Below are 23,663 nucleotides of genomic sequence, written 5' to 3' on the forward strand. Positions count from 1 at the left end.
CCCTTCAGGGCCAAGAGGAACAACCCACGGCAGTCCTGGAAAGACTGCGCGAGAGGCTCGGCAGCTTGGCACCGATTCCCACTTCGCAGCATGGTCAAGCCCCATCCTGTGAGCCCAAGGAACTACGAGACTGTAAGTTCGTTTTTGTTTGCAGGGGCACGCCCCGGGCACCGTTGCAACAACTATACGAGGGGCCATTCCGGGTCATCAGGAATAATGGATTTACCTTTATTTTGAACACTGGGGGCAAGGAAGAGGTTTTCACGACAGACCGCCTCAAACTGGCCTATTTAGATCTACAACAACCGGACAAGGTCCCAACACCGCGACACAGAGGCCGACCTCCTAAGCAACGACTAGCACAGCCCGCGAACCTTGGGGACTGTGTCACTGGTTCTGTGGGGGGGGGGGGGTTATGTAGCGACTCACCGTCCGAGCAAGCGTACCAACTCGGCGGTTGGGTTGCGCGTTGTTGGAGCGGCGAGGCCCAACATGGCGCTGGGCCTTCGTCTTCCCCAAGTGACGGGGAGAACCCGCGTGCGGGGAAGGTTTGATGACGTAGCGTATCCATCATTTCCGTTTTCGGTGGGCGGGAACCGTTCCTCTTAAAAGGCCCGCGCAAGGTGGGAAAATAAATCAGTTTTGTTCTGCAGCTCATCGATTAGTGTCTTGCTTTCACATCGCGGTAGCAGCCGCTACAGCACAACATTAGCTGCTCGCCAGTCCTCCAGGACCTCGCCTGTGGCTAGAGAGGACATGAAGATATTGGTCAAGGCCCCAGCAATATCACCTTTTGCCTCTCAATAACCTGTGGTATATCCCATCAGGCCCCAGGGTCTTATCCACCTTAATGCTCTTTAAGAGACCCAACACTACCTCCTCCTTTATCTCGAAATGCACTAGGAAATTAGCATGCTCCACACTGATGTCCCAATCCCACATGTCCTTCTCCTTGGTAAATACTGATGCAAAGTACTCATTAAGGACCTCATCCACCTCTTCCACTTCCAAGCACATGTTCCCTCCTTTATCTGAGTGATCCTACCTTCTCCCTTGTTATCCTCTTGCTCTTGATGTATGTATACAGGAAGTCCCCGACTTACGAACGCCCATACTTACGAACCGACTTCGTAAGTGGGCCCAGTCCCGATCCTACCACGGCGGCGGTAAACCTTCTTTGGCCCAACCCCGGGCCAAGTGTGCACATGCAGCTGGGGAACCCCGGGCCAAGTGCGTATGTGTGGCTGGGGCCATGTGCAGCTGCAATCCCTGGGCCAAGTGCACATGCGCGGCCGCAATCCCCGGGCTAAGTGCTCATGCGCGGCCGTGATCCCTGGGCCAAGTGCACATGCGCGGACACTGTTCCGAGTTACATACAAAATCGAGTTACGAACAGTCTCAAAAACAGAACCTGTTTGTAACCCGGGGACTTCCTGTAGAATGCCTTGGGATACTCCTTAATCCTACTTGCCAAGGACTTTTCATGGCCTCTTTTGGCTTTCCTAATTCCCTTCTTGAGCTCTTTTCTGGCTTCTTTATAATTCTCAAGTGCTCTGTTTGATCTTAGCTTCCTAAGCTTTACATATTTTTCCTTGATCTTCTTAACTAAATTCACCACATCTATCGACATCCAAGGTTCTCTTCCCCTGCCATCCTTGTCCTCCTCCTTACTGGAGCATCCCTGTCCTGTACTCTGTGCAGTTGGTCTTTAAACACCCTTCTCATGTCAGATGTGGACTTGCCCAAAAACAGCTGTTCCCAAGTAATTCTCCCTAGTTCCTGCCTAATGCTCCCATAATTTGCCCTGCTCCAATTTAATACTCTCCCGTGAAGTCCATACATATCCTTATCTATAGCTATCTTAAAACTTAAGGAGTTGTGGTCACTGTTCCCTAACTGTTCTCCCACTGAAAGGTCAGTCACCTGGCCAGGCTGGTTACCCAACACCAGGTCTAGTACACCCCTCCTCGTTGGACTATCAACAAATTCATTTAAGAAACCCTCCTGAATGCATCTAACAAATTCTGCCCCATCTAAACCTCTTACCCTAAGGAGGTCCCAGTTTATATTAGGGAAGTTGAAATCCCCATGACAACAACCCTATTAGTTTTACACCTTTCCTTAATCTGCCTGAATATCTGTTCCTCAATGTTCCTCCTGGGGGGTCTGTAGTATAATCCCATCAGTGATTGCACCTTTTAGTATTTTTGAGTTCTACCCATATAGGCTCGATGGACGAGCCCTCCATTACGTCCCCTCTGAGTGCAACTGTGATATTGTCCCTAATTAATAAAGCAACTCCCACCCCCCTCCCTTTACTTCCCTTTCTATATTTTCTAAAACATTAAAACGCTGGAACATTAAGCACCCATTCCTGTCCCTCTCTTCACCAAGTTTCTGTTATGGCCACAACATCACAGTACCATGTACTGATCCACGCTCTAAGTTCATCACCCTTACCCATAACACTCCCAGCATTCAAATACACACACTTCAGACTGTCCGTCCCATCGTGTCTGTTACTTTGCTCCTGCCCGCTTTTACTGGTCCTGACATCAACCTTCCTCTCAATCCCTCCACTTTCTGACCCAGTGCTCTGGTTCCCATCCTCCTGCCAAACTCGTTTAAACTCTCCTGAGTAGCACCAGCGAACCTCCCGGCCAGGATATTGGTTCCCCTCCAGTTGAGGTGCAACCCGTCCTTCTTGTACAGGTCACCCCTGCCCCAGAAGAGGTTCCAATGATCCAAGAACCTGAAACCCTGCCCTCTGCACCAGTACCTCAGCCACACATTCATCTGTTCTATCATCCTATTCCTGCCCTGACTGGCACGTGGCGCCGGGAGTAATCCAGAGATTACTACCTTGGAGGTCCAACCTCTTTCCTAACTCCCTGTACTCACTGCACAGGACCTCTTCCCCCTTTCTACCTGTGTCATTGGTGCCAACATGCACCACGACCTCTAGCTGCTCACCCTCCCCCTTGGGAATATTCTGCAGCCGCTCTGAGACATCCTCGACCCCAGCACTTGGGAGGCAACATACCATCCTGGTGTCTCTTTCGCGGCCACAGAATCTCCTGTCTGTCCCCCTAACTATCGAGTTTCCTATCACTATCGCTCTGCCTGACTTTACCCTTCCCTGCTGAGCCACAGAGCCGGCCACAGTGCCACTGACCTGGCTGCTGCTGCTGTGCCCTGATAGGTCATCCCCCCAGCAGTATCCAGAGGGGTATACTTGTTGCTGAGGGGTATGGCCACAGGGGAAACCTGCACTGACTGCTTACTCCCTTTACTTCTCCTGGTGGTCTCCTATCTATCTGAAGCCTGTAACCTGGGTGTGACCACCTCGGTAAAAGTCTCATCTGTGAGGTTTTCAGCTTCCCGGATGGTCCTGAGTACATCCAACTCCAGCTCCAGTTCCAGGACCTGGTCAGTCAGGAGCTGCAGCTGGGTGCATTTCCCGTAGATGTAGGGAGAGAGTGAGGTTCCTTGACATCCCATATCTTACAGGAGGAGCATTCCACTGCCCTAACTGTGTCCATTTCTGGTTGCCTCGTTATAGGAAGGATGTGGAAGCGTTGCAAAGGGTGCAGAGGAGATTTACCAAGATGCTGCCTGGTTTAGAGAGTATGCATTATGAGGAGAGACTAAGGGAGCTAGGGCTTTATTCTTTGGAGAGAAGGAGGATGAGAGGAGACATGATAGAGGTGTACAAAATATTGAGAGGAATAGAAAGAGTAGACAGCCAGCACCTCTTTCCCAGGGCACCAATGCTCAATAAAAGAGGGCATGGCTTTAAAGTGATGGGTGGGAAGTTCAAGGGAGATATCAGAGGAAGGTTTTTTACCCAGAGAGTGTTTGGGGCATGGAATGCACTGCCTGGGGTGGTGGTGGAGGCAGGTACATTGGTCAAATTCAAGAGATTACTAGATAAGCATATGGAGGAATTTAAAATAGAGGGATACGTGGGAGGAAGGGGTTAGATAGTCTTAGGTGAGGTTTAAAGGTCAGCACAACATTGTGGGCCGAAGGGCTTGTACTGTGCTGTACTGTTCTATGATAACTGCCCTCCTGCCTACACTGAATCAAGGACTAAGGATTACAGAAAACGAAATAAAGACCTTACCTGTTCTTACCTGTGCCTTCTTACTGAAAGCTTTCTTTGAAAGAGCTGCTTGCACTCCTGTCACCAGGTCACTTACTCAGCCTCTTCTCACCAAAGCCTCTTGAGCCAAGGCCTCAGTCCACTCCCCACCCCACCCCCGCCCATTCCAAGTCCTGGATCCTGCTCACTGGAAATGAACACCAAGCACAGAGACTCACCTCTTTTGAAAACTCCCACCTTTTGTTCCCAGATCCAGCTCACTGGAAATGAACACCATCCACCACTTCCGCTGGCAGCTCATTCCACACTCGCACCATCCTCTGGGTGAAAAAGTTCCCCCTCAGATTCCCTTTATCTATTTCACCTTTCACCCTGAACCTATGTCCTCTCGTCCTAGTCTTATGCAACCTTAGGAGAAAAAGCCTGCATGCAGTCACCCTATCTATACCTATTATAATTTTGTATACCTCTATAAGATCTCCCCTCATTCTCCTGCGCTTCAGGGAATAAAGTCCTAACCTGTTCAATCTTTCCCTGTAACCTAAGTCCTCAAGTCCCTGCAACATCCTTGTAAAATTTCTCTGCACTCTTTCAAGGTTATTGATATCTTTCCTGTAGGTAGGTAAGTGGAACTGCACACAATACTCCAAATTCTGCCTCACCAATGTCTTGTATAACTTAAACATAACATCCCAACTCCTGTACTCAATACCCTGATTTATGAAGGCCAAAGTGCCAAAAGCTCTCGTTACGATCCTATCTACCTGTGACACTACTTTCAAGCAATATGGATCTGTATTCCCAGGTCCCTTTGTTCTACTGCACACCTCAGAGCCCAACCATTCACTGTGTAAGTCTTACCCTGGTTTATCCTCCCAAAGTGCAACACCTCACACTTGTCTGCATTAAATTCCATCTGCCATTTTTCAGCCCATTTACTTAGCTGGTCAAGATCATACTGCAAGCTTTGATCCCTCATCATTTTATACATGTCTATCAGATCTTTCCTCAGCCACCTCATCTCCAAAGAAAACCACCCAGCCTCTCCAATCTATCCCTGTAACCGTGGTCCCTCATTCCAGAAACCAGTCTCATAAATCTCCACTTCTCCCTCTCCAATGCCTCTGCAATGAGACAACCAGAACTGAACACAATACTTCAGCTGAGGTCTTTATTTTTAAAGGTACAGCATAACATCTCTAATTTCATGCTCTATGTCACTGTTGATAGAGTCCGGGATTGCGTATGCCTTATTATCATCCTGCTCTGCCACTTTCAACAACATGTATCCATATTCCAAGGTCCCTCTGCCCCTGCACCTCTTTCAGACCTGTGTCCTCCATTCTATATTACCCCTCTTCATTCTCTATACCCTACATAAATGAAGAATAACCTCTTCTTTTGTATCCAGTTCACCTAGCAATAAGGAATAAAATTTTTTGGTTGAGGCATTGAGATAAGAGTAAGGAAGTTATGTTGCCTTTATCAATTTTCTTAGTTGCATTCTCACAAAACTTCTCACTGAGACATGCCTACTCTCAGATCAGCCTCTGCCTTTCCCAACATACATAAATCCTACCCCTTAAGATTTTCTCCAATAATTCCCCTATCACTGACATAAGGCTCACTGGCCTGTAGTTACCTGGCTTATCCCTGCTGCCCTGCTTTGAAAGGAACAACATTAGCTATCCTCCAATCTTCTGGCACCTCACCTATGGGTAATGAAGATGCAAAAAATATTCATTAGGATCACATCTACCAACTCTCTTGTTTTCCATGGCATCCAGGGATAGATCTCATCTGTCTCTGGGAGTTTATCAATGCTCATACATTATGTGACTTCTAACATTTCCTCCATGAATTCCACAGATTCACCACCCTCTGGCTAAAGAAAGTCCCCCTCATCTCTGCTCTAAAGGGACATCCTTCTATTCTGAAGCTGTGCACTCTGGTCCTAGATTCTCCCACAACCAGAAACATCCTCTCCAAGTCCACTCTATCCAGGCATTTCAATATTCGGTAGGCTTCAATGAGATCTCCTCTCATCTTTCTAAACTCCAGTGAGTACAAGACCAAAGCCATCAAACGCTCCTCATACGTTAACCTTTTCATACCCGGGATCATTCTCGTAAACCTCCTCTGAACCCTCTCCAATGCTACCATGTCCTTCCTTAGATATGGGGCCCAAAACTGCTCACAATGTCCCAAATGTGGTCTGACCAACACCTTGTCAGAGGTTACAAGGGGACATCAACAGATGTGGCAGATGGAGTTTCGTCCAGAAAAGTGAAGTGATGCACTTTGGAAGATCAAACTTGAAGGCAGAGTACAAGGTTAATGGTAGGATTCTTAGCAGTGTGGAGGAATAGAGGGATCTTGGGGTTCAAGTCCAGAGATCCCTCAAGGTTGCTGCACAGGTCGATAGGGTTGTTAAGAAGGCGTATGGTGTGTTGGCCTTCATTAGTCGGGGTACTGAGTTCAAGAGCCACGAGGTGTTGTTGCAGCTCTATAGATCACACTTTGGCTAGACCACACTTGGAGTATTGTGTTCAGTTCTGGTTGCCTCATTATAGGAAGAATGTGGAAGCTTTAGAGAGGGTGCAGAGGAGATTTACCAGGATACTGCCTAGATTGGAGAACATGTCTTATGAGGAAAGGTTGAGCGAGCTAGGGCTTTTCTCTTTGGAGTGATGCAGGATGAGAGGTGACTTGATAGAGTTGTATAAGATTATGAGGGCCATAGATAGAGTGGACAGCCAGCACCTTTTCCCCAGGGCAGCAATGGCTAATACCAGAGGACATCCATTTGAGGTGAGTGGAGGAAAGCTTAGGGGAGATGTCAGAGGTAGGTTTTTTACACAGTGGTGGGTGCCTGGAATGCACTGCCAGGGGTGGTTGTAGAGGCTGATAAACTAGGGACATTTGAAATACTCTTAGGCACATGGATGTAAGAAAAATGTTATGGGCTGTGTAGGAGTGTAGGGTTAGATTGATCATGGGGTGAGTTTATAACCATAGAACCATACAGCACAAAACAGGCCCTTCGGCCCACCATGTTGTGCTGTCCATCAGACCACCCTCACACTACCTAACCCCTTCCTCCCGCATATCCCTCTATCTCACGTTCCTCCATATGCCTATCCAACAAGCTCTTGAACCTGTTCAATGTATCTGCCTCCACCACCACCCCAGGCAGTGCATTCCATGCACCAACCACTCTCTGGGTGAAAAACCTCCCTCTGACATCTCCCCTGAACCTCCCACCCATAACCTTAAAGCCATGCCCTCTCGTCTTGAGCATTGGTGCCCTGGGAAGGAGGCGCTGACTGTCTACTCTATCTATTCCTCTCAATATTTTATATACCTCTATCATGTCTCCTCTAATCCTCCTCCTTTCCAGTGAATAAAGCCCAAGCACCTTAAGCCTCTCCTCATATTCAATACTCTCCAATCCAGGCAGCATCCTGGTAAATCTTCTCTGCACCCTCTCCAATGCCTCCACATCCTTCCTATAATGAGGCGACCAGAACTGAACACAGTACTCTAGGTGTGGCCTAACTAGAGTTTTGTAAAGCTGCATCATCACCCCGCGGCTCTTAAACTCAATCCCGCGACTTATGAAAGCCAACATCCCATTGGCCTTCTTAACTGCTCCTTCCACCTGTGAGGCAACTTTCAATGAACTGTGAATATGAACCCCCAGATCCCTCTGCTCCTCCACACTGCCAAGTACCTTGCCATTTACCCTGTACTCTGCCCTGGAGTTTGTCCTTCCAAAGTGTACCACCTCACACTTCTCCGGATTGAACTCCATCTGCCACTTGTCAGCCCAGCTCTGCATCCTATCAATATCCCTCTGTAAGCTCCGACAGCCCTCCACACTATCCACAACACCGCCTATCTTAGTGTCGTCCGCAAACTTACTAACCCAGCCCTCCACCCCCTCATCTAAGTCATCTATAAATATCACAAAAAGTAGAGGTCCCAGGACCGATCCCTGCGGGACACCACTAGTCACTGCCTTCCAATCCGAGGGCACTCCTTCCACCACAACCCTCTGCTTTCTACATGCAAGCCAATTCCTAATCCACACAGCCAAGCTTCCTTGGATCCCTTGGCCTCTGACCTTCTGAAGAAGCCTACCATGAGGAAACTTATCAAACGCCTTACTAAAATCCATGTAAACCACATCCACCGCACCGCCCTCATCAATCTTCCTGGTCACCTCCTCAAAGAACTCTTATCAGGCTTGTGAGGCAAGATCTTCCCTTCACAAATCCATGCTGGCTGTCCCTAATCAATCCATGATTCTCCAGGTGTTCATAGATCCTATCCCTTAGAATCCTTTCTAACAGCTTACCCACCACAGACGTGAGACTCACTGGTCTATAATTCCCTGGCCTATCCCTATTACCTTTTTTGAACAAGGGGACCACATTCGCAACCCTCCAATCCTCCGGCACCACCCCCGTAGACAACGAGGACTCAAAGATCCTTACCAGCGGTTCAGCAATCTCCTCCCTAGCCTCTCGAAGCAGCCTGGGGAAAATCCCGTCAGGCCCCGGAGATTTATCTGTCTTAATATTATTTAACAACTTCAACACATCCTCTCTCTTGATATCAACAACCTCAAGAACATTACCCCTACCAGCACTCCCTTCCGCATCATCAAGACCCCTCTCCCTGGTGAATACCGAAGAGAAGTACTCATTGAGAACTTCTCCCACTTCCGCCCCCTCCAGGCAAATTCTCCCACCTTTGTCCTTAATTGGACCTACCTTCACCCTAGCCATCCTCCTACCCTTCACGTACTTGAAAAAGGCCTTGGGATTTTCCTTAACCCTACTAGCCAAAGCCTTTTCATGTCCCCTTCTAGCTCTCCTCAGCCCTTTCTTAAGTTCCTTCCTCGCTATCCTATATTCCTCACGGGCCCTGTCTGAACCTTGCTGCTTATACCTCACGTATGCGACCTTTTTCTCCCTAACAAGTCGTTCCACCTCTCTCGTCACCCACGGTTCCTTCACCCTGCCATTCCTTCTCTGCCTCACTGGGACATATTTATCCCTAACATCCTGCGTAAGATCCCTGAATATCGACCACATCCCCATGGTACATTTTCCTTCAAAAAGGACATCCCAATTTACACTCCCAAGTTCTCTCCTTATAGCCTCGTAGTTAGCCCTTCCCCAATTGAAAAACCTCTTGTCCTCTCTGCACCTGTCCCTGTCCATGACAATTTTAAAGGTTATGGAGCAATGGTCACTGTCCCCCAAATGCTCACCCACCAATAGATCCTTCACCTGTCCCGGTTCATTTCCTAAAACAATATCTAACATGGCATTCCCTCTAGTCGGCCTGTCGACATACTGCGTCAGGAATCCCTCCTGGACACACTTAACAAATTCCGTCCCATCCAAACCTTTGGCACTAAGCAGGTTCCAGTCTATATTTGGGAAGTTGAAGTCTCCCATTATAACAACCCTGTTATTTCTGCTTCTCTCCAAACACTGCCTGCCAATCTGCTCCTCTATATCTCTACTGCTACCGGGGGGCCTATAGAATACTCCTAGTAGAGTAACTGCTCCTTTCTTGTTCCTTAATTCCAACCATACGGACTCTAGAGATGATCCCTCTACAACATCCATCTTTTCCACAGCCGTAACAGTGTCCCTGACCAGTATCGCCACCCCTCCACCTCTTCTCCCCCCTTCCCTATCCCTCTTAAAACACCGAAAACCAGGAATATTCAATATCCACTCCTCTCCTGACGTCAGCCACGTCTCAGTAATAGCCACGATATCAGAGTCCCCCATACTTATCCAAGCCCTCAGTTCATCCCCCTTATTCCTGACACTTCTTGCATTTAAGTAAACACACTTCAGTCCATCTACCTTACTACTTTTACAGCCTGTATTCTGCTTCTCCTTCCCCAAAGCCTCTCTACCTGTTTGATCTAACTTTTCCCCATTCCCTTCTTCTTCTGACCTACTCCTCCGGTTCCCTTCCCCCTCACAAACTAGTTTAAACCCTCCTGAACCACCCTAGCAAATCTCGCCGCAAGGATATTGGCCCCCTTCTGGTTCGGGTGTAACCTATCCTCTCTGTACAGGTCCCACCTTCCCGAGAAGAGATCCCAATGATCCAGAAATCTAAAACCCTCCCTCCTGCACCAACTTCTCAGCCACACATTTATCTGCCACCTCCTCCTATTCCTACCTTCACTATCACGTGGCACTGGCAGCAATCCCGAGATTGCTACCCTTGAGGTCCTGTTCCTCAATTTTCTGCCTAGCTCCCTGAACTCACTCTTCAGGACCTCATCCCCCTTCCTACCTATGTCACTGTTGCCTATATGGACCACAACTTCTGGCTGCTTTCCCTCCCACTCAAGAATCCTGTGGACCCGATCAGTGACATCCCGGACCCTGGCACCTGGGAGGCAACATATCATCTGGGATTCATGCTCACTGCCACAGAACCTCCTATCTGTTTCCCTGACTATCGAGTCCCCTATCACTACCACATGTCTCTTTCCCACCCTTCCCTTCTGAGCAGCAGTACCAGTCCCAGTGCCAGAGACCTGGTTACTGCAGCTAGGCCCCTGCAGGTCATCCCCCTCAACAGCCTCCAAGGCAGAAAACTTGTTACTGAGGGCAACAGCCTCCGGGGTTCTCCACTCTGTCTGCCTGCCTGATGACTTCTTCCTCTTCCCTCCCCTGACAGTCACCATTCTATCTGCCTCCTGAACCTCAGATGTACCTACCATAAGGGGGGTGACTGTCACCTGATGCACCGTGTCTACATAACTCGCTCCCTCCCTTATGCTGCGCAGTGTTTGTAGCTGTGACTCCAGCTCATCAACTCTGAGCCAAAGTTCGTCCAGCCTCAAGCACTTACTGCAGATGTGGCCATCGTGGACTGCAGCAAGGTCCACGAGTTCCCACATCAAACAGCTGCAGCATACCACCCTGTCCTCCATCTGACTACCTTTTTTCCCTAGTTAGTCCCACCTACAAATCTATAATGAACAACAGGTAAACCTTACCTTTACCTACTTACCAGCTACTTACCCTCCTTGCCCCTTCACGCCGAAGCCCCTTGAGCCAAAGCCCAGAACACTCTGCTGCCTCTCACTCTGCTGCCCGCTCCGATGCTGCCCGCTCTATAGGCTGTTTGCTTTTTAAGCTGCCCGCGCTGCGCCTGCGCAGTCCAGCCTCCACTCGACTACTTAAAAAACTTATTAAAAAATCTAAACCTTACACTGAAAACCCTAACAAAAACTAACCCTTACACCCAAAAACCCTAATAAAAGTGATAAACAGAAGGCGAAGGCGTACTGTTCTATGCTCTATGTTCTATAGTGTCATGTTGTGGAAATAGACCTTCCAATTCACCACATTGTGCCTGCCATTCAGTTACTGATCTACAGAAATCCTGTTTGACAGCACTTGGCCTTTGATGCCATAGGATTTCAACATCTTATCTGAATATTTATTAAGTGCTTTGAGAGCACCTGCCTCCACTACCCCCTCAATCCTGCCTTTGTAAGGCTACCATGTTAAATAGATAATTTTTCAAATATTGAAAGTATCAAATAATCTGGGGTAATGTAGGGAAAATAGCACTGAGGAAAAGATGATCTATGATTTTACTGGATGCAGGAACAGGCACTGAGGTTGAATGACCATCTCCTGTTTCTGTTTATGTTCTTGTTTGTGACATCAGTATTTCTTTTTATGAAATATTTTGTGCATTTAGTTACATCATATTTAATTTTATCCTTTTTACCAATTCTCTTTGCACTAACTTTGTCTACAATATTATCATTAAACTCTTTTCCCTTAACATCTCATTTGCTTGTCTTTCTTCAAGCTGCTACTTGGCTCTGTACTTTCATCCTTCCTTCTTCTAAGCCTGCCACCACCTCTTTTATTAGTTTCAGGTCCTCTCTGCAACCTGGTTATCCAATTCATCAGGACCAGTCCCAGCCTGGATTAATGTAGACTGTCCCAACAGAATAGCTCAATATTTTCCCCCCCATACAAGTATCTCATGAGTTGCAACTCACTGTAACTCTCTGATCTCTTCCAATCTTTTCCACTTGCCTGTGGTTCAGGTAACAATTCCAGAATTCTCTTAGTTGAATCTCATTGCTCCAAAAGATGGAGAGTAAAATCACCATGAGAAAGACTACACAAGAGATGCCAGGTTGTTAACATGGATGAGAACCAGGCTGATTACAGAAAGTTCAGAGGAGAAGTGAAAATGCAAACAAGAGGACAGAGAACATAAGAGAACACTGGCAGCAAAATATAAAAGGGAACGCAAAAATATTTTGCAGACATGTGAACAGGAAAAGGATTGTAAGAGGAGAAATGGGACCAATCAAAGCAAACTTATACATTGAGGTGGAGGCACAGTTGAGATATTAAATGAGTTCTTTACATCAGTCTATACTAAGGAAGACAATACTGCGGGACTCTAATGAAAGGAGATATAGTTGATATTCTGGATGGGTTAAACATTAACAAAGACAGGGTCCCAGAAAAGCTAGCTGTACTTAAAAAGGATAAATCTCCTATCCAGGTTTGATGCATCCTAGATTATTGACACAAGTAATTGCAAAAGCCCTGGCCATAATCTTCTAAAGATCTATAGATCTATAGAAGCAGGGTTGTACCCAAGGGCTGGAGACTTGCAAATGTTACACCTTGTTCATAATCTAGTAACTACAGGGCTATCAGTTAACCTTGGTAGTGGGGAAAGTTCTAAAAGCAGTAACCAAGGGCAGAGTTAGCAGTGTCTTGGACAAGTGTGGATTGATTAGAGAAAGTTAGATATTGTTAAAAATAAATCATATCTTACTAATTTGATAGTTTTTTTGATGAAACAACTGAGGGTCAATAATGGGGATCCAGCTGATGTGGTATTTTTGAACTTCCAGATGATATTTGATAAGAAGAAGATGGTAATAGATTTCAAGATACCAACAAGCTGGAGGAATGTGCAGGTAGCTGGCAGGTGACGCTGACAAATGCATGCTGCTGTGTTTTGGTAGGAAGAATGAGAAGAGGCAATATAAACTAAAGAGCACAATTCTAACAGAGGTACAAGAACAGTGAGGTCTAGGAATATATGTGCATAGTTCATTGAAGGTAGTTAAAATTTTTACAGAATCTTGTATTCTATAAATTGAGGCATAGAACACAAGAGCAAGGAAGACCTGATTATAAAACATCACCACACTTATCACTGGAATATATTTTCCAGTTCTGGCTGCTGATCTTTGGAAAAAGCTTTGGAGAGGGTGCAGAATAATTTCACTAAGTTGATTCCGGGTATGAGAGACTTTAGTTCTATGATGGACTGGAGAATGTGGGGTTGTTCTTTCTGGAACCAAGGAGGTTTGAGGGGACCTGATATTTGAAAATCAGCAATCCAGTTTCATCCTGACCTCCGGTGTTGTCTGTGAGGACCTTGTCTATTCACCCTGTGACCATGTGGGTTTCCCCTCCGTGCTCTGGTTTCCATCCACATCCCAAAGACAAGGTGGTTAGTAGCTGAACTGACTGCTGTAACTAACCCCTAGTGTAGGTGAGTGGAGGAGAATCTGAAGGGTATGAACGGGCCAGTCATTTAAAATTGAGGTGTGTAGAAATTTCTTCTAGAATTATCTACCCCAGAGAGTTGCGGAGACTAAATAATTATAAGTTGGAGTAGAAAAGTTTTTGAAAAATTAGGGAATTGAGGGCTATGGGAAAGAGGCACAGAGGAGGAGGAGTTGTGGCTGGATTAGATCAGCCATGGTAGGTTAGACTTCAGGAGCCACTTTCTTGTGCTTTTGTGCCATCTAGAAACACCTGAGCACTTCTCATGTCACTGAGTGACTGAAGAATATTCTGGAGAGGAAGTTTAAACAGCCACAGGTCTGGGTTCACATTGGTAGAAGAATTAATTAGGTTCTGTGGTCAGAGTTTTAAAAAGTAGGGAATAAATTTAAGATGAACCTCAAATGTAGTAATCTCCAGGTTACTTCACGTGCCAGGGAGCATATAAACAAGACAGTAATGCAGATGAATGTGTGGCTGAAGAGGTGGTACAGGAGAGAGGACTTTAGATTCCTGGGTATTAGTACCAGCTCCAGGAGGATTGGGACCTGTATGATTTGTCCAGGCCACACCTCGATGATTGGGACCAATGTCCTCATGGAGTTCTTCAGTAGTTTTGGGGGAAGAATTTAAAATAATTTGACAAGAGGATGGTCAGGAAGATGTAACATTGAAAAGGAGAAAAAAGGTTCACAAAAGATTTGGAGAGTTATAAATAGTATGGTTTTAGATAGGAGCAGAGTAAGAGAATGAGAAGGTTGAAGATCAATTTACTGCACATGGATGTGAACACACAAACTGTACAGAACAAAATGCAATCAACCACACAGGATTGATATTGTGGCATTAATGCAGACAGTTCAACAAAAAGGGCAGGAATGGGTACTAAATATTCCTGGCTACAAGGTGTTCAGAAACGAGAGGGAAGGAAAGAAGGGGAGTAGCATTATTGATTAAGGAGAATTCTGGAAAGGATATCCTGAAGTGCTTGGGACAGAATCCATTTGGCTAGAGCCAAGAAAAACAAAGGAGCCAGTGCACTTATGGGAGTTTTCTGTGGACAACCAAGTGGTGGGAAAGATTTGGAGGAGCAGGAAATTTGTGAAAGCCATGGCATACTAATAAGAAGAGAATTCAACTATAGACGGTGATAGTAAAAAAAATCAGGCAATGAGGGGCGTGAAGATTTGAAGTGTATTCAGGAAAACTCTCTTCACCCAACAAGGAAGGAAGCATTGCTGGATTTGGTTCTGGGGAATGAGACAAGCCAAGTGAAGAAAGTGAAGGGGGAGCATTGAGGGAACAACAGTCATATTGTTATAAGGTTTAGAAAATGAGGGAGAATCTAAAATTCTTCTGTGGGCATATAAAGAGCAAAAGGGTAGTAAGAGGAGAGGTGGGGCTAATCAGAGACCAAAAGGAAGGTGTACTCCTTGAGTCAGAGGCCTTGGCTGAGGTTATGAATGCATACTTCACATTAGTCTTTATCTAAGAAGAGGATAGCTAAAGACTGATAAAAAGGTACAAAAAAGACTGGCTGTAGAAATGGATCCATCACCTGGTATAGACAGGAAGCTTTCCAGGGTGCTGAGGGAAGAAAGGGAATTGTGGATGTATTGGCCGTAATCTTCCAAGTGTAAATATGTAGGGATGATGTCTGTGGACTGGAGAATAGCAAATGTTACTTAAATAAATGGTGTAAGAACAAACTCAACAACCACAGGCCAGTCCTGGGTGGTGAGGACATTTTGAAACCTGTAATCAATAACAGAATTAACAGCCACTTGGGCAAGTGGTATGCACCAGGGGTTGGTATTAGGACCATTGCTTTTCTTAATATGTACTAATGACTAGTGTGTAGAGTACAATTTCCACATTTGTAGAGGATGCTAAACTTGGAAGTATTGTGAAATGTAAGGAGGGTAGTAATAGACTCAAGGAAGTTTAGGCAAGCTATTAGAATGCATAGGTAGGTGGCAGATAAAGCAGAACACAGAAAATGCAAAGCATTTCATTTCAGCAGGATGAACAAGAAGAGGTGATATAACCTGGTTGTAAAAAGGGTTCAGGAACAGAGCCATCAAGACTCTATGTGCATAAATCATTGAAAGTGCAAGGGCAGATTGAAAGAAGCGGATGGGGTCCTGAACTTTATAAACACAGACATGGAGCATAAGTTTGGTCATTCATGACAGAGACGAGAAGAAACTTCTGCATCCAAGGGGAAGCAAATCCTTTGAATTCTCTAACCAAGGCTTAGAGGCTCTATAACTAAGTACTGTATTTTCAAGGCAGATTTTTAAATATTGAGGGAATCGAGAAGTTTGAGGTTAGTGCAGGAAAGTGACATTGAGGTAAAAAAGTCATGAACTTATTGAATGGAGAAGCAGGCACCAGGGGCGCAGTGGTCCACTACTGCTTCTATTTCTTATATTTTATATTTTTAGTAGATAAGGAGAACCTGTTCCCACTGGTGGAAGGATCGTGAACCAGTGGACAGAGAAAGATGATGATTGGTAAAAGAACCAAAGTGAGGTGAGGACAATTGTATTATGCAGCACATGGTTAGAATCTGAAACTGCCAGAGGGGAGAGGAGGTGGATTGAATTGTGATGTTGTGGATCTGAAAAGAAAACATTTTCAGGGCTTTGAGGAGAGAACACGGGAGCAGGACTAACAGGATTGTTCTTGACATTAAAACAATGGCTTGAATGGACTTCTTCCTTGCTATAGTCTATTTGGGATTCTGTAGTTTGGAATTAACTGGTAGAAGGATTATGGGGAGTTGAGGATATTCTTTTTCACTCGACATGCAGTTGGGATCTGGAAACCACTGCTTGCAAGGATAGTAGAGACATAAATCTTCATAGCATTTTAAAAAACGTCCTGATCAGTATTTGAAGTGCCTTAATCCACAAGGCTATGGAGCAAGAACTGGAGAGTAGAATTAATCTATTTTTGGCTAGAATGGACACGATGGCCCAATGGCTTCTAGCTGTACCTTAAATTTCAATGATTCACCAACAGTGGGTATAGAACAAGGATAACACAGATGAATTCACAACAGAAGAGATGGAAGCCACAGGAAGATTTTAGATCCTTTGAACTGTTGGACCAGTTTGTAGAAACGTTAAGGAGTTTAGTATCCATAAAAGTAGAAAAATTGCCAAGTGTCAAAAATGGTTATTGTAGGCTCTTAAAAGAAGCAAGGGAGGAAATAGAGAAGGCTCTGACTATAATTTTCCAATCTACAAACACGCAGCAGAGGACGGGAAGGTGACTGGTGTACTGTTGTATCAAAAAGGAGAGAGGAATAGAACAAATATCCTTAGACTTGTCGGCTAAACAGTGATGGTGGGAAAACTATTGGTTAATAATTCTGAGGGACAACAGAAGCAATATTTTGAGAGGTTCAGTTTAATCAAGGATAATCAGCATGGGGTCATTAATGGAAAGTCATGTTTAACTAATGATTGAATTTTTTGAGGAGGTTACAAGCAGGGTTGATGGTGGTAGCACGTTTAATGAAGTCTACATTTACTTTAGCAAGGCGTTTTTCTTGGCATGATGGTTAGGAAAGTAAAAGCCCACAGGGTCCAAGAAAAGATGGCAAATTGCATGAAAGTTTACTCAGAGAAAGAAAGAAAAAGATAATAATCACCTGATCTCAGACATTTACTTGGATCTCTCCACCCTCAACCTTCTCTGCAACTTAAAACATGCTTGATTTATAACTTTTTTTTCAGTTCCAATGAACTCTGTTTGTTTGGTCCAATCCCTTCCCACCTATGTCCTTGACACTCTTCCATTCTTCCACTCATCCAACTCTTCCATTGCTTTAAGTTCTAAGGCACACAAAACCTCATCTTCACCATGGATGTCCAGTGCCTATACACCTCCATTCCCCATCATGATGACCTCACCGCCCTCTGCTTCTTTCTTGACCAGAGACAGAACCAGTCCCCTTCCACTAACACTCTCCTCCGCCTGGCTGAACTTGTCCTCACCGGAAACAACTTCACTTTTGATTCCTCTCACTTTCTATGGACCAAGGGTGTAGCCATGGGCACTCACAAGGGCCCCAGCTATGCCTGCCTCTTCGTTGGCTATGTTGAACAGTCTCTATTCCAAGACTACTCTGGCCCCATTCCTCAATTCTTTCTCCGCTATATTGATGACTGCATTGGTGCCACCTCTTGTACCCGTGCAGAACCCAACAGTTTCATTAATTTAGCCACAAATTTGTACCCTGATCTCCAATTCACAGACTATCTCTGACTCCTCTCTCTCCTTCCTTGACCTTTCCGTCATCTCAGGAGATTCCTTATCCACCCACATCTTCTACAAACCCACTGACGCCCACAGCTACCTTGATTACAGCTCCTCCCACCCTGTCTCTTGCAAGGATACTATCCCTTTTTCTCAATTTCTCTGCATCCACCACATCTGTTTCCATGATGAGGCTTTTCACTCCAGGATATCCTAGATGTCCAATTGCTTTTCTAACCGGGGCTTCCCCCCTACTGTGGTCGAGAGAGCTCGCACCTGCATCTCTGCCATTTCCCACACCTCTGCTCTCACCCCCACCCCTCCCAGACCCAACAGGGGTAGGGTCCCCCTTGTCCTCACATTTCATCCCACCAGCCTAAGTATCCAACACATCATCCTCCGCCACTTCCACCATCTCCAACGGGACTCCACTACTAAGCATATCTTCCCCTCCCCACCCCTTCTTGCCTTTCTCAGGGACCGCTCTCTCCGTGACTCCCTGGTTCACTCCTCCCCTCCCATCCATCCCGCTCCCACCCTGGGAACTTTCCACTGTGCCCACCATAGGTGCAACACTTGCCCCTACACCACCTCCATCACCTCCATCCAGGGACCCAAACTTTCCTTTCAGGTGAGACAGAGATTCACCTGCACCTGCCTTAATATCATCTACTGCATTTGGTGCTCCAAGTGTGGCCTCCTCTACAAGGGTGAGACCAAACGCAGACCAGGTGACCGTTTTGCAGAACACCTGTGCTCTGTCCATAACTGTGATCTGCATCTCCCTGTTGCCAGTCACTTCAACTCTCCCTCCCACAGTATCACAGATTGTCAGTCCTCGGACTCCTCCACTGCCAGGAGAATTCCAAGTGCAAACTGGAGCAACAGCTCCTCATTTTCCATCTTGGAACCTTGCAGCCTAACGGCATGAACATTGAATCCTCCCACTTTAAGTAATCCCCTCACCCCCCACCTCCATATCTCCCCCAACCAAGTTTCTTCTTTTCTTCCCTTTCCTAGCCATCCTCTCTTTTTTCTACCCCATTTTTTATCCTTTCTCTCCTTACCTGATATGCATCGCCCGGTGGATCTGCTCTCCCCTCCTCCCCTGCACCTGCCTATCACTATCTCTTACCTGCATCTACCTATCACCACCTTGTGTCCACCCCACCTCCCCCCTTTTGTCCACCTATCACTGCTCTACTTTCCCTCCTATATATATGGGATTTCCCTTTTCCTATCTTCAGTCCTGAAGAAAGGTCCTGACCCAAAATGTTGTCCGCCTGCTTTTCTCCACAGATGCTGCCTGGCCTGCTGAGTTCCTCCAGCATCAGAGTGTTTTTCATCCATTTCTGTTTTCACAGACGCTGTCTGATCAGCTTGGCTTTTCCAGCATTCTGGTTTTATCTCAGATTTGGTATTGGTATTGGTTTATTATTGTCACATGTACTGAGATACAGTGAAAAGCTTTTGTTTGCATGCCATCCCCATCCAGGCAGATCATGCTATATAGAAGTACATTGAGGAAGTAAAGAGAAAACAAAATGTAGAATATAGTGTTACAGTTACAGAGAAAGTGCAGTGCAGGTAGACAAATAAAGCGCAAAGGCCATGACGAGGTAGATTGGGAGATCAAGAGTTCATCTTTAGTGTATGAGGGGTCTGTTCGAGTCCGATAACAGCGGGATAGAACTGTTCTTGAATCTGGTGGCATGTGCTTTCAAACTTTTGTATCTTCTGCTGAACAGGAGAGGGGAGAAGAGAGAATGACTCAGGTGGGAGGTGTCCCTGGTTATATTGACTGCTTTCCCAAGGCAGTGAGAAGTGTAGAGGGAGTCAATGGAGAGGAGACTGTTTTGTCTGATGGACTGGGCTGTGTTCACAACTGCGGTTTCTTGCAGTCTTGGGCTGAGCAGTTGCTGTACCAAGCTGTGATGCATCTGGATAGAATGCTTTCTATGGTGCATCTGTAAAAATTGGTGAGGGTCAATTGGGACATGCCAAATTTCTTTAGCCCTCTGAGGTGGCCGAAAGGACCCATTTCTGTGCTGTACAATTCTATGATTCTAATTGTCAGGAAGATCAATGGGAAATTGAGAAAAGATGTACCACTCAGTGTGTGGTGAGGGACCTGGAGCTCATTGCCTGAAAGGATTGCAGAGGCAGAAATGTTCACCACACTTAAAAAGTATCTCAGTGAGCACTTGAAGAGCCATAACCTGCAGGGCTGCAGAGCAAGAGCTGGTATTAATCGGGTCCACTTTTGGCCTTCATGGACACAATGGCCTCCTTGTAGGACATGATATGGACATTCCTGTAATATTGACCCAAACTAAAAATTAATAAATAACCCCTCAACCTTGTTTGTTATAACTACTCTGCTGAAACATGGATCTTGTGTGCAGAGTGCAATATGGGAAATCATGCACAAAACTCAAACAGCCAAGCAAATATCTTCAACAGCGCAGGATAATCTCTTCATGAAGATCTTTGTTCATTGAAGCTTTCCTTTTAGCGAGACATTCCAGTGTGCATCAGAGGCTGATCCAGGTGTCTCAACCTGTCCTTAACTAACATCAATGCAAACAGCTTAATTGGAGTTTATTCATTTACTGTTTGTGGGATCTTGCTTTAAATGCATTTGCATACAATATGACACTGATTGTGTGAAGAATTCTAGTTATTCCGATAGAGGAGAGTACAGAGGGGGTTTACTAGGATGCTGCCTGGATTAGGGGGCATGTGCTATCAGGAGAGGCTGGACAAACTTGAGCTCTTTTCTCTGGAGCAGCGGAGGCTGAGGGGTGATCTGTTGGAAGTGTATAAAATTATGAGGGGCATAGATAGGGTGGACAAGCAATATCCTTTTCCCATTATTGAGTCATCCAATACCAGAGGGCATGCATTTAAGGTGAGAGGGGGTAGGTTCAGAACAGACGTGAGGGGTATGTTTTTTACTCAGAGAGGGGTGGGTGCCTGGAATGTGTTGCCTGATAGGGTGGTGGAGGAAAATTCATCGGGGACTTTTAAGAGGGGCTTGGATGGGCACATGAATGAGAGGAAAATGGAGGGCTATGGGCATTCTGTAGGTAGGAGGCATTAGCTGTGTCGGCACAACATTGTGGGCCGAAGGGCCTGTTCTGTGCTGTACTGTTCTATGTTCTATTATTAACTTGTGGATTATTTCAAGCATTTATTCTTGGATTGAATAGTAATAACTGGGATTATTGATCATGGCTGAGGTGACACTTCCCTGGTTTTAGCAAAAAAATATCAACCAGGTTTCCTATTTCACAACACTACTTTATGAAGCTCAAAGGAACTCACTTTATGAATCTCAAAATAAATGCCTTATAACAATACAGCGAAGACTACTTGACCTATTGGGTTCATGCCAGCTCCCAAGGGAGCAATCCCAGCAGGTCCATTAGCTCCTCCTCATTTCCCTGCATCCTTACAACTTATTTTCTCTCACCATGCCCATCAACTACATTTTGATTTTTTTTGTCATTAACCTACACCAAGGGGCAAGTTACAGTGGCCAATTAAACCACCAGCACATCTTTGAGATATGGGAAGAAACCCAAGCACATGGAGGAAATGCATGTGGTCACAGGGAGAATGTGTAAACTCCACACGTTGGAGGTCAGAATGGAACCTGAGTCACTGCAACTGTGAGGCAGCAGCACTAACTGCTGCATCATTATGCTCTTGCATGACTGTTCCACCTATTAAACGGGGACTGCCACAGGGTCTGTGTTCTCTGTAAGAGAGTTCCTAGTGCTGTCTGAAAAAGTTAGAGCTTCTGTGAAAAAGGAGGAAAATAAAACCAAAGCAGAAAGAAAATGTATGTACCTGGAGAGGGTTCTTGGCACTGATAGCGATGACATGGTATTTATAGTAACACAGCTCACAACTCCAGGATCCTCGCTCACTTATCCATTTTATTAGGCACGGTTGGTGTGTACAGCGAACAGAACCAGCACAGCGACATGGACTCAGCAGATCCCCCTAAAAGGTAAAAGGCACAATGGTGGTGTATCCATAGGACAGCAATGTAATACATGACAATATAGGCATGATAAATCCGTTCAATGGAGGCACACATCACCCTTTAATCACTGCACAGTTTACCCCCGATTCCCATTCACTTTAATTTTGCTAGCAGTCCTTGATTTGGTAAAATGCTATTTAAATGCTGAGGACAATCTCTCAAAATTTACCTCTGTAAAATGGCTCTTTTGTTAACAATTTGTGCAAGTCCACAATAACCTCTGATGTCTCATGGCCCTGATAAAACTATTAGTGAGCAGGTCAGTGTTAAACGGCCCTTGATAATACTGTTAATGACATCTTCCTTCACTTTGCTGACAGTTGAAAGAAGTCTGATGGGGTAAAATTAGTCTGGTTGGATATGACCTGTTTTTTCCCATCATCGTAACCTCTAATTAATTTCAGTGGAATCATCAGAAGAGGTTGCATGCAACTTGATAATTTTGTTTTTGTGGGCGAAGTCCTAAATGAATGCCCATCTGTATGTATCAAGGAAAAAGACATGGAAAATAATGAGTTCAGGGAATGGTATGTGGATAATCTGGAGCAGGCCATCATTTAGAAGAAGGAGGTGTTGGACGCCATGGGATGCACAGGGTTTGATAAATCCCCAGGGCCAGATGAAATCTATCGCAAGTTGCTATGGGATGCCTGCATCTTCTTTTCTTTTTCAATCTTTTTATTAGTTTCCAAATTAATACAGATTAATATATAACATCGATGATCGTACATGTAATACAAAGAGATCAAGAGAACAATCATGGCATAGATAATCATAAAGAATAATAAAATATAAAAAAAACTTTAGATCTCATGATCTCTTAGTAGATAAATATAATATAAAAGAAAGGAAAGAAAAAGATTTATTGTGTATATAAAAGAAAAGAAAAAAAAATCCCCAAATCAATAAAAAGTTGTAAATAATATATCAAACCAAACTAAAAAGAAAATTTCAAAAAAAAACTGGACTGAAATTTCTCAATAGAAACAGAGCAATATTATGTCGTCAACTCCGTTCCTCTAAATTGAAAAGTTATTGAAAGGGGATCTATCATATGAAAGTATTGAATAAATGGACTCCAAATATCTTCAAATTTAAGCAAAGGATCAACAGCACCACTCCTAATTTTTTCCAAGTTTAAACATGATATAGTTTGAGAGAACCATTGAAAAGTAGTCGGGGGTATTGGATCCTTCCATTTAAGCAAAATGGATTGTTTGGCCATTAATGTGACAAAGGCAATCATACAGTAAGCGGAGGCAGATAAATGGCCAGACACTATCCTTGGTAATCCAAAAATTGCAGTGATGGGGTGAGGTTGTAAATCAATATTCAATACAGTTGAGATAATGTTAAAAATGTCTTTCCAATATTTTTCCAAAAGAGGACAGGACCAAAACATATGTGTGTCAGAGAAGCCACATTTGATTTACATCTGTCACATATAGGATTTATATGGTGATAAAAATGGGCTAGCTGATCTTTTGACATATGGGTCCTGTGAACTACCTTAAACTATATCAAAGAGTGTCTGGCACACGTTGAAGATGTATTAACTAAATGAAGAACTTTCCTCCAAGTCTCTGTAGGTGAAGATGTCTGGAGTTCACTTTCCCATTCATTCTTA

The 23,663-nt window shown here is 45.0% G+C and overlaps 1 protein-coding gene across 1 annotated transcript in view; it reads right to left on the minus strand.

Moving 5' to 3' along the window:
- Positions 1-23,663, minus strand: part of LOC127575824 (E3 ubiquitin-protein ligase MARCHF4-like) — a 69,971-nt gene that overhangs the window by 36,115 nt on the left and 10,193 nt on the right. Inside the window, exon 2 of the mRNA XM_052025967.1 lies at positions 21,838-21,993. Coding sequence (XP_051881927.1) covers positions 21,838-21,993 — 156 coding nt within the window. The remainder of the gene's footprint in view (positions 1-21,837; positions 21,994-23,663) is intronic.

Source organism: Pristis pectinata, chromosome 1, assembly GCF_009764475.1.
Source record: "Pristis pectinata isolate sPriPec2 chromosome 1, sPriPec2.1.pri, whole genome shotgun sequence".
Classification (NCBI taxonomy): domain Eukaryota; kingdom Metazoa; phylum Chordata; class Chondrichthyes; order Rhinopristiformes; family Pristidae; genus Pristis; species Pristis pectinata.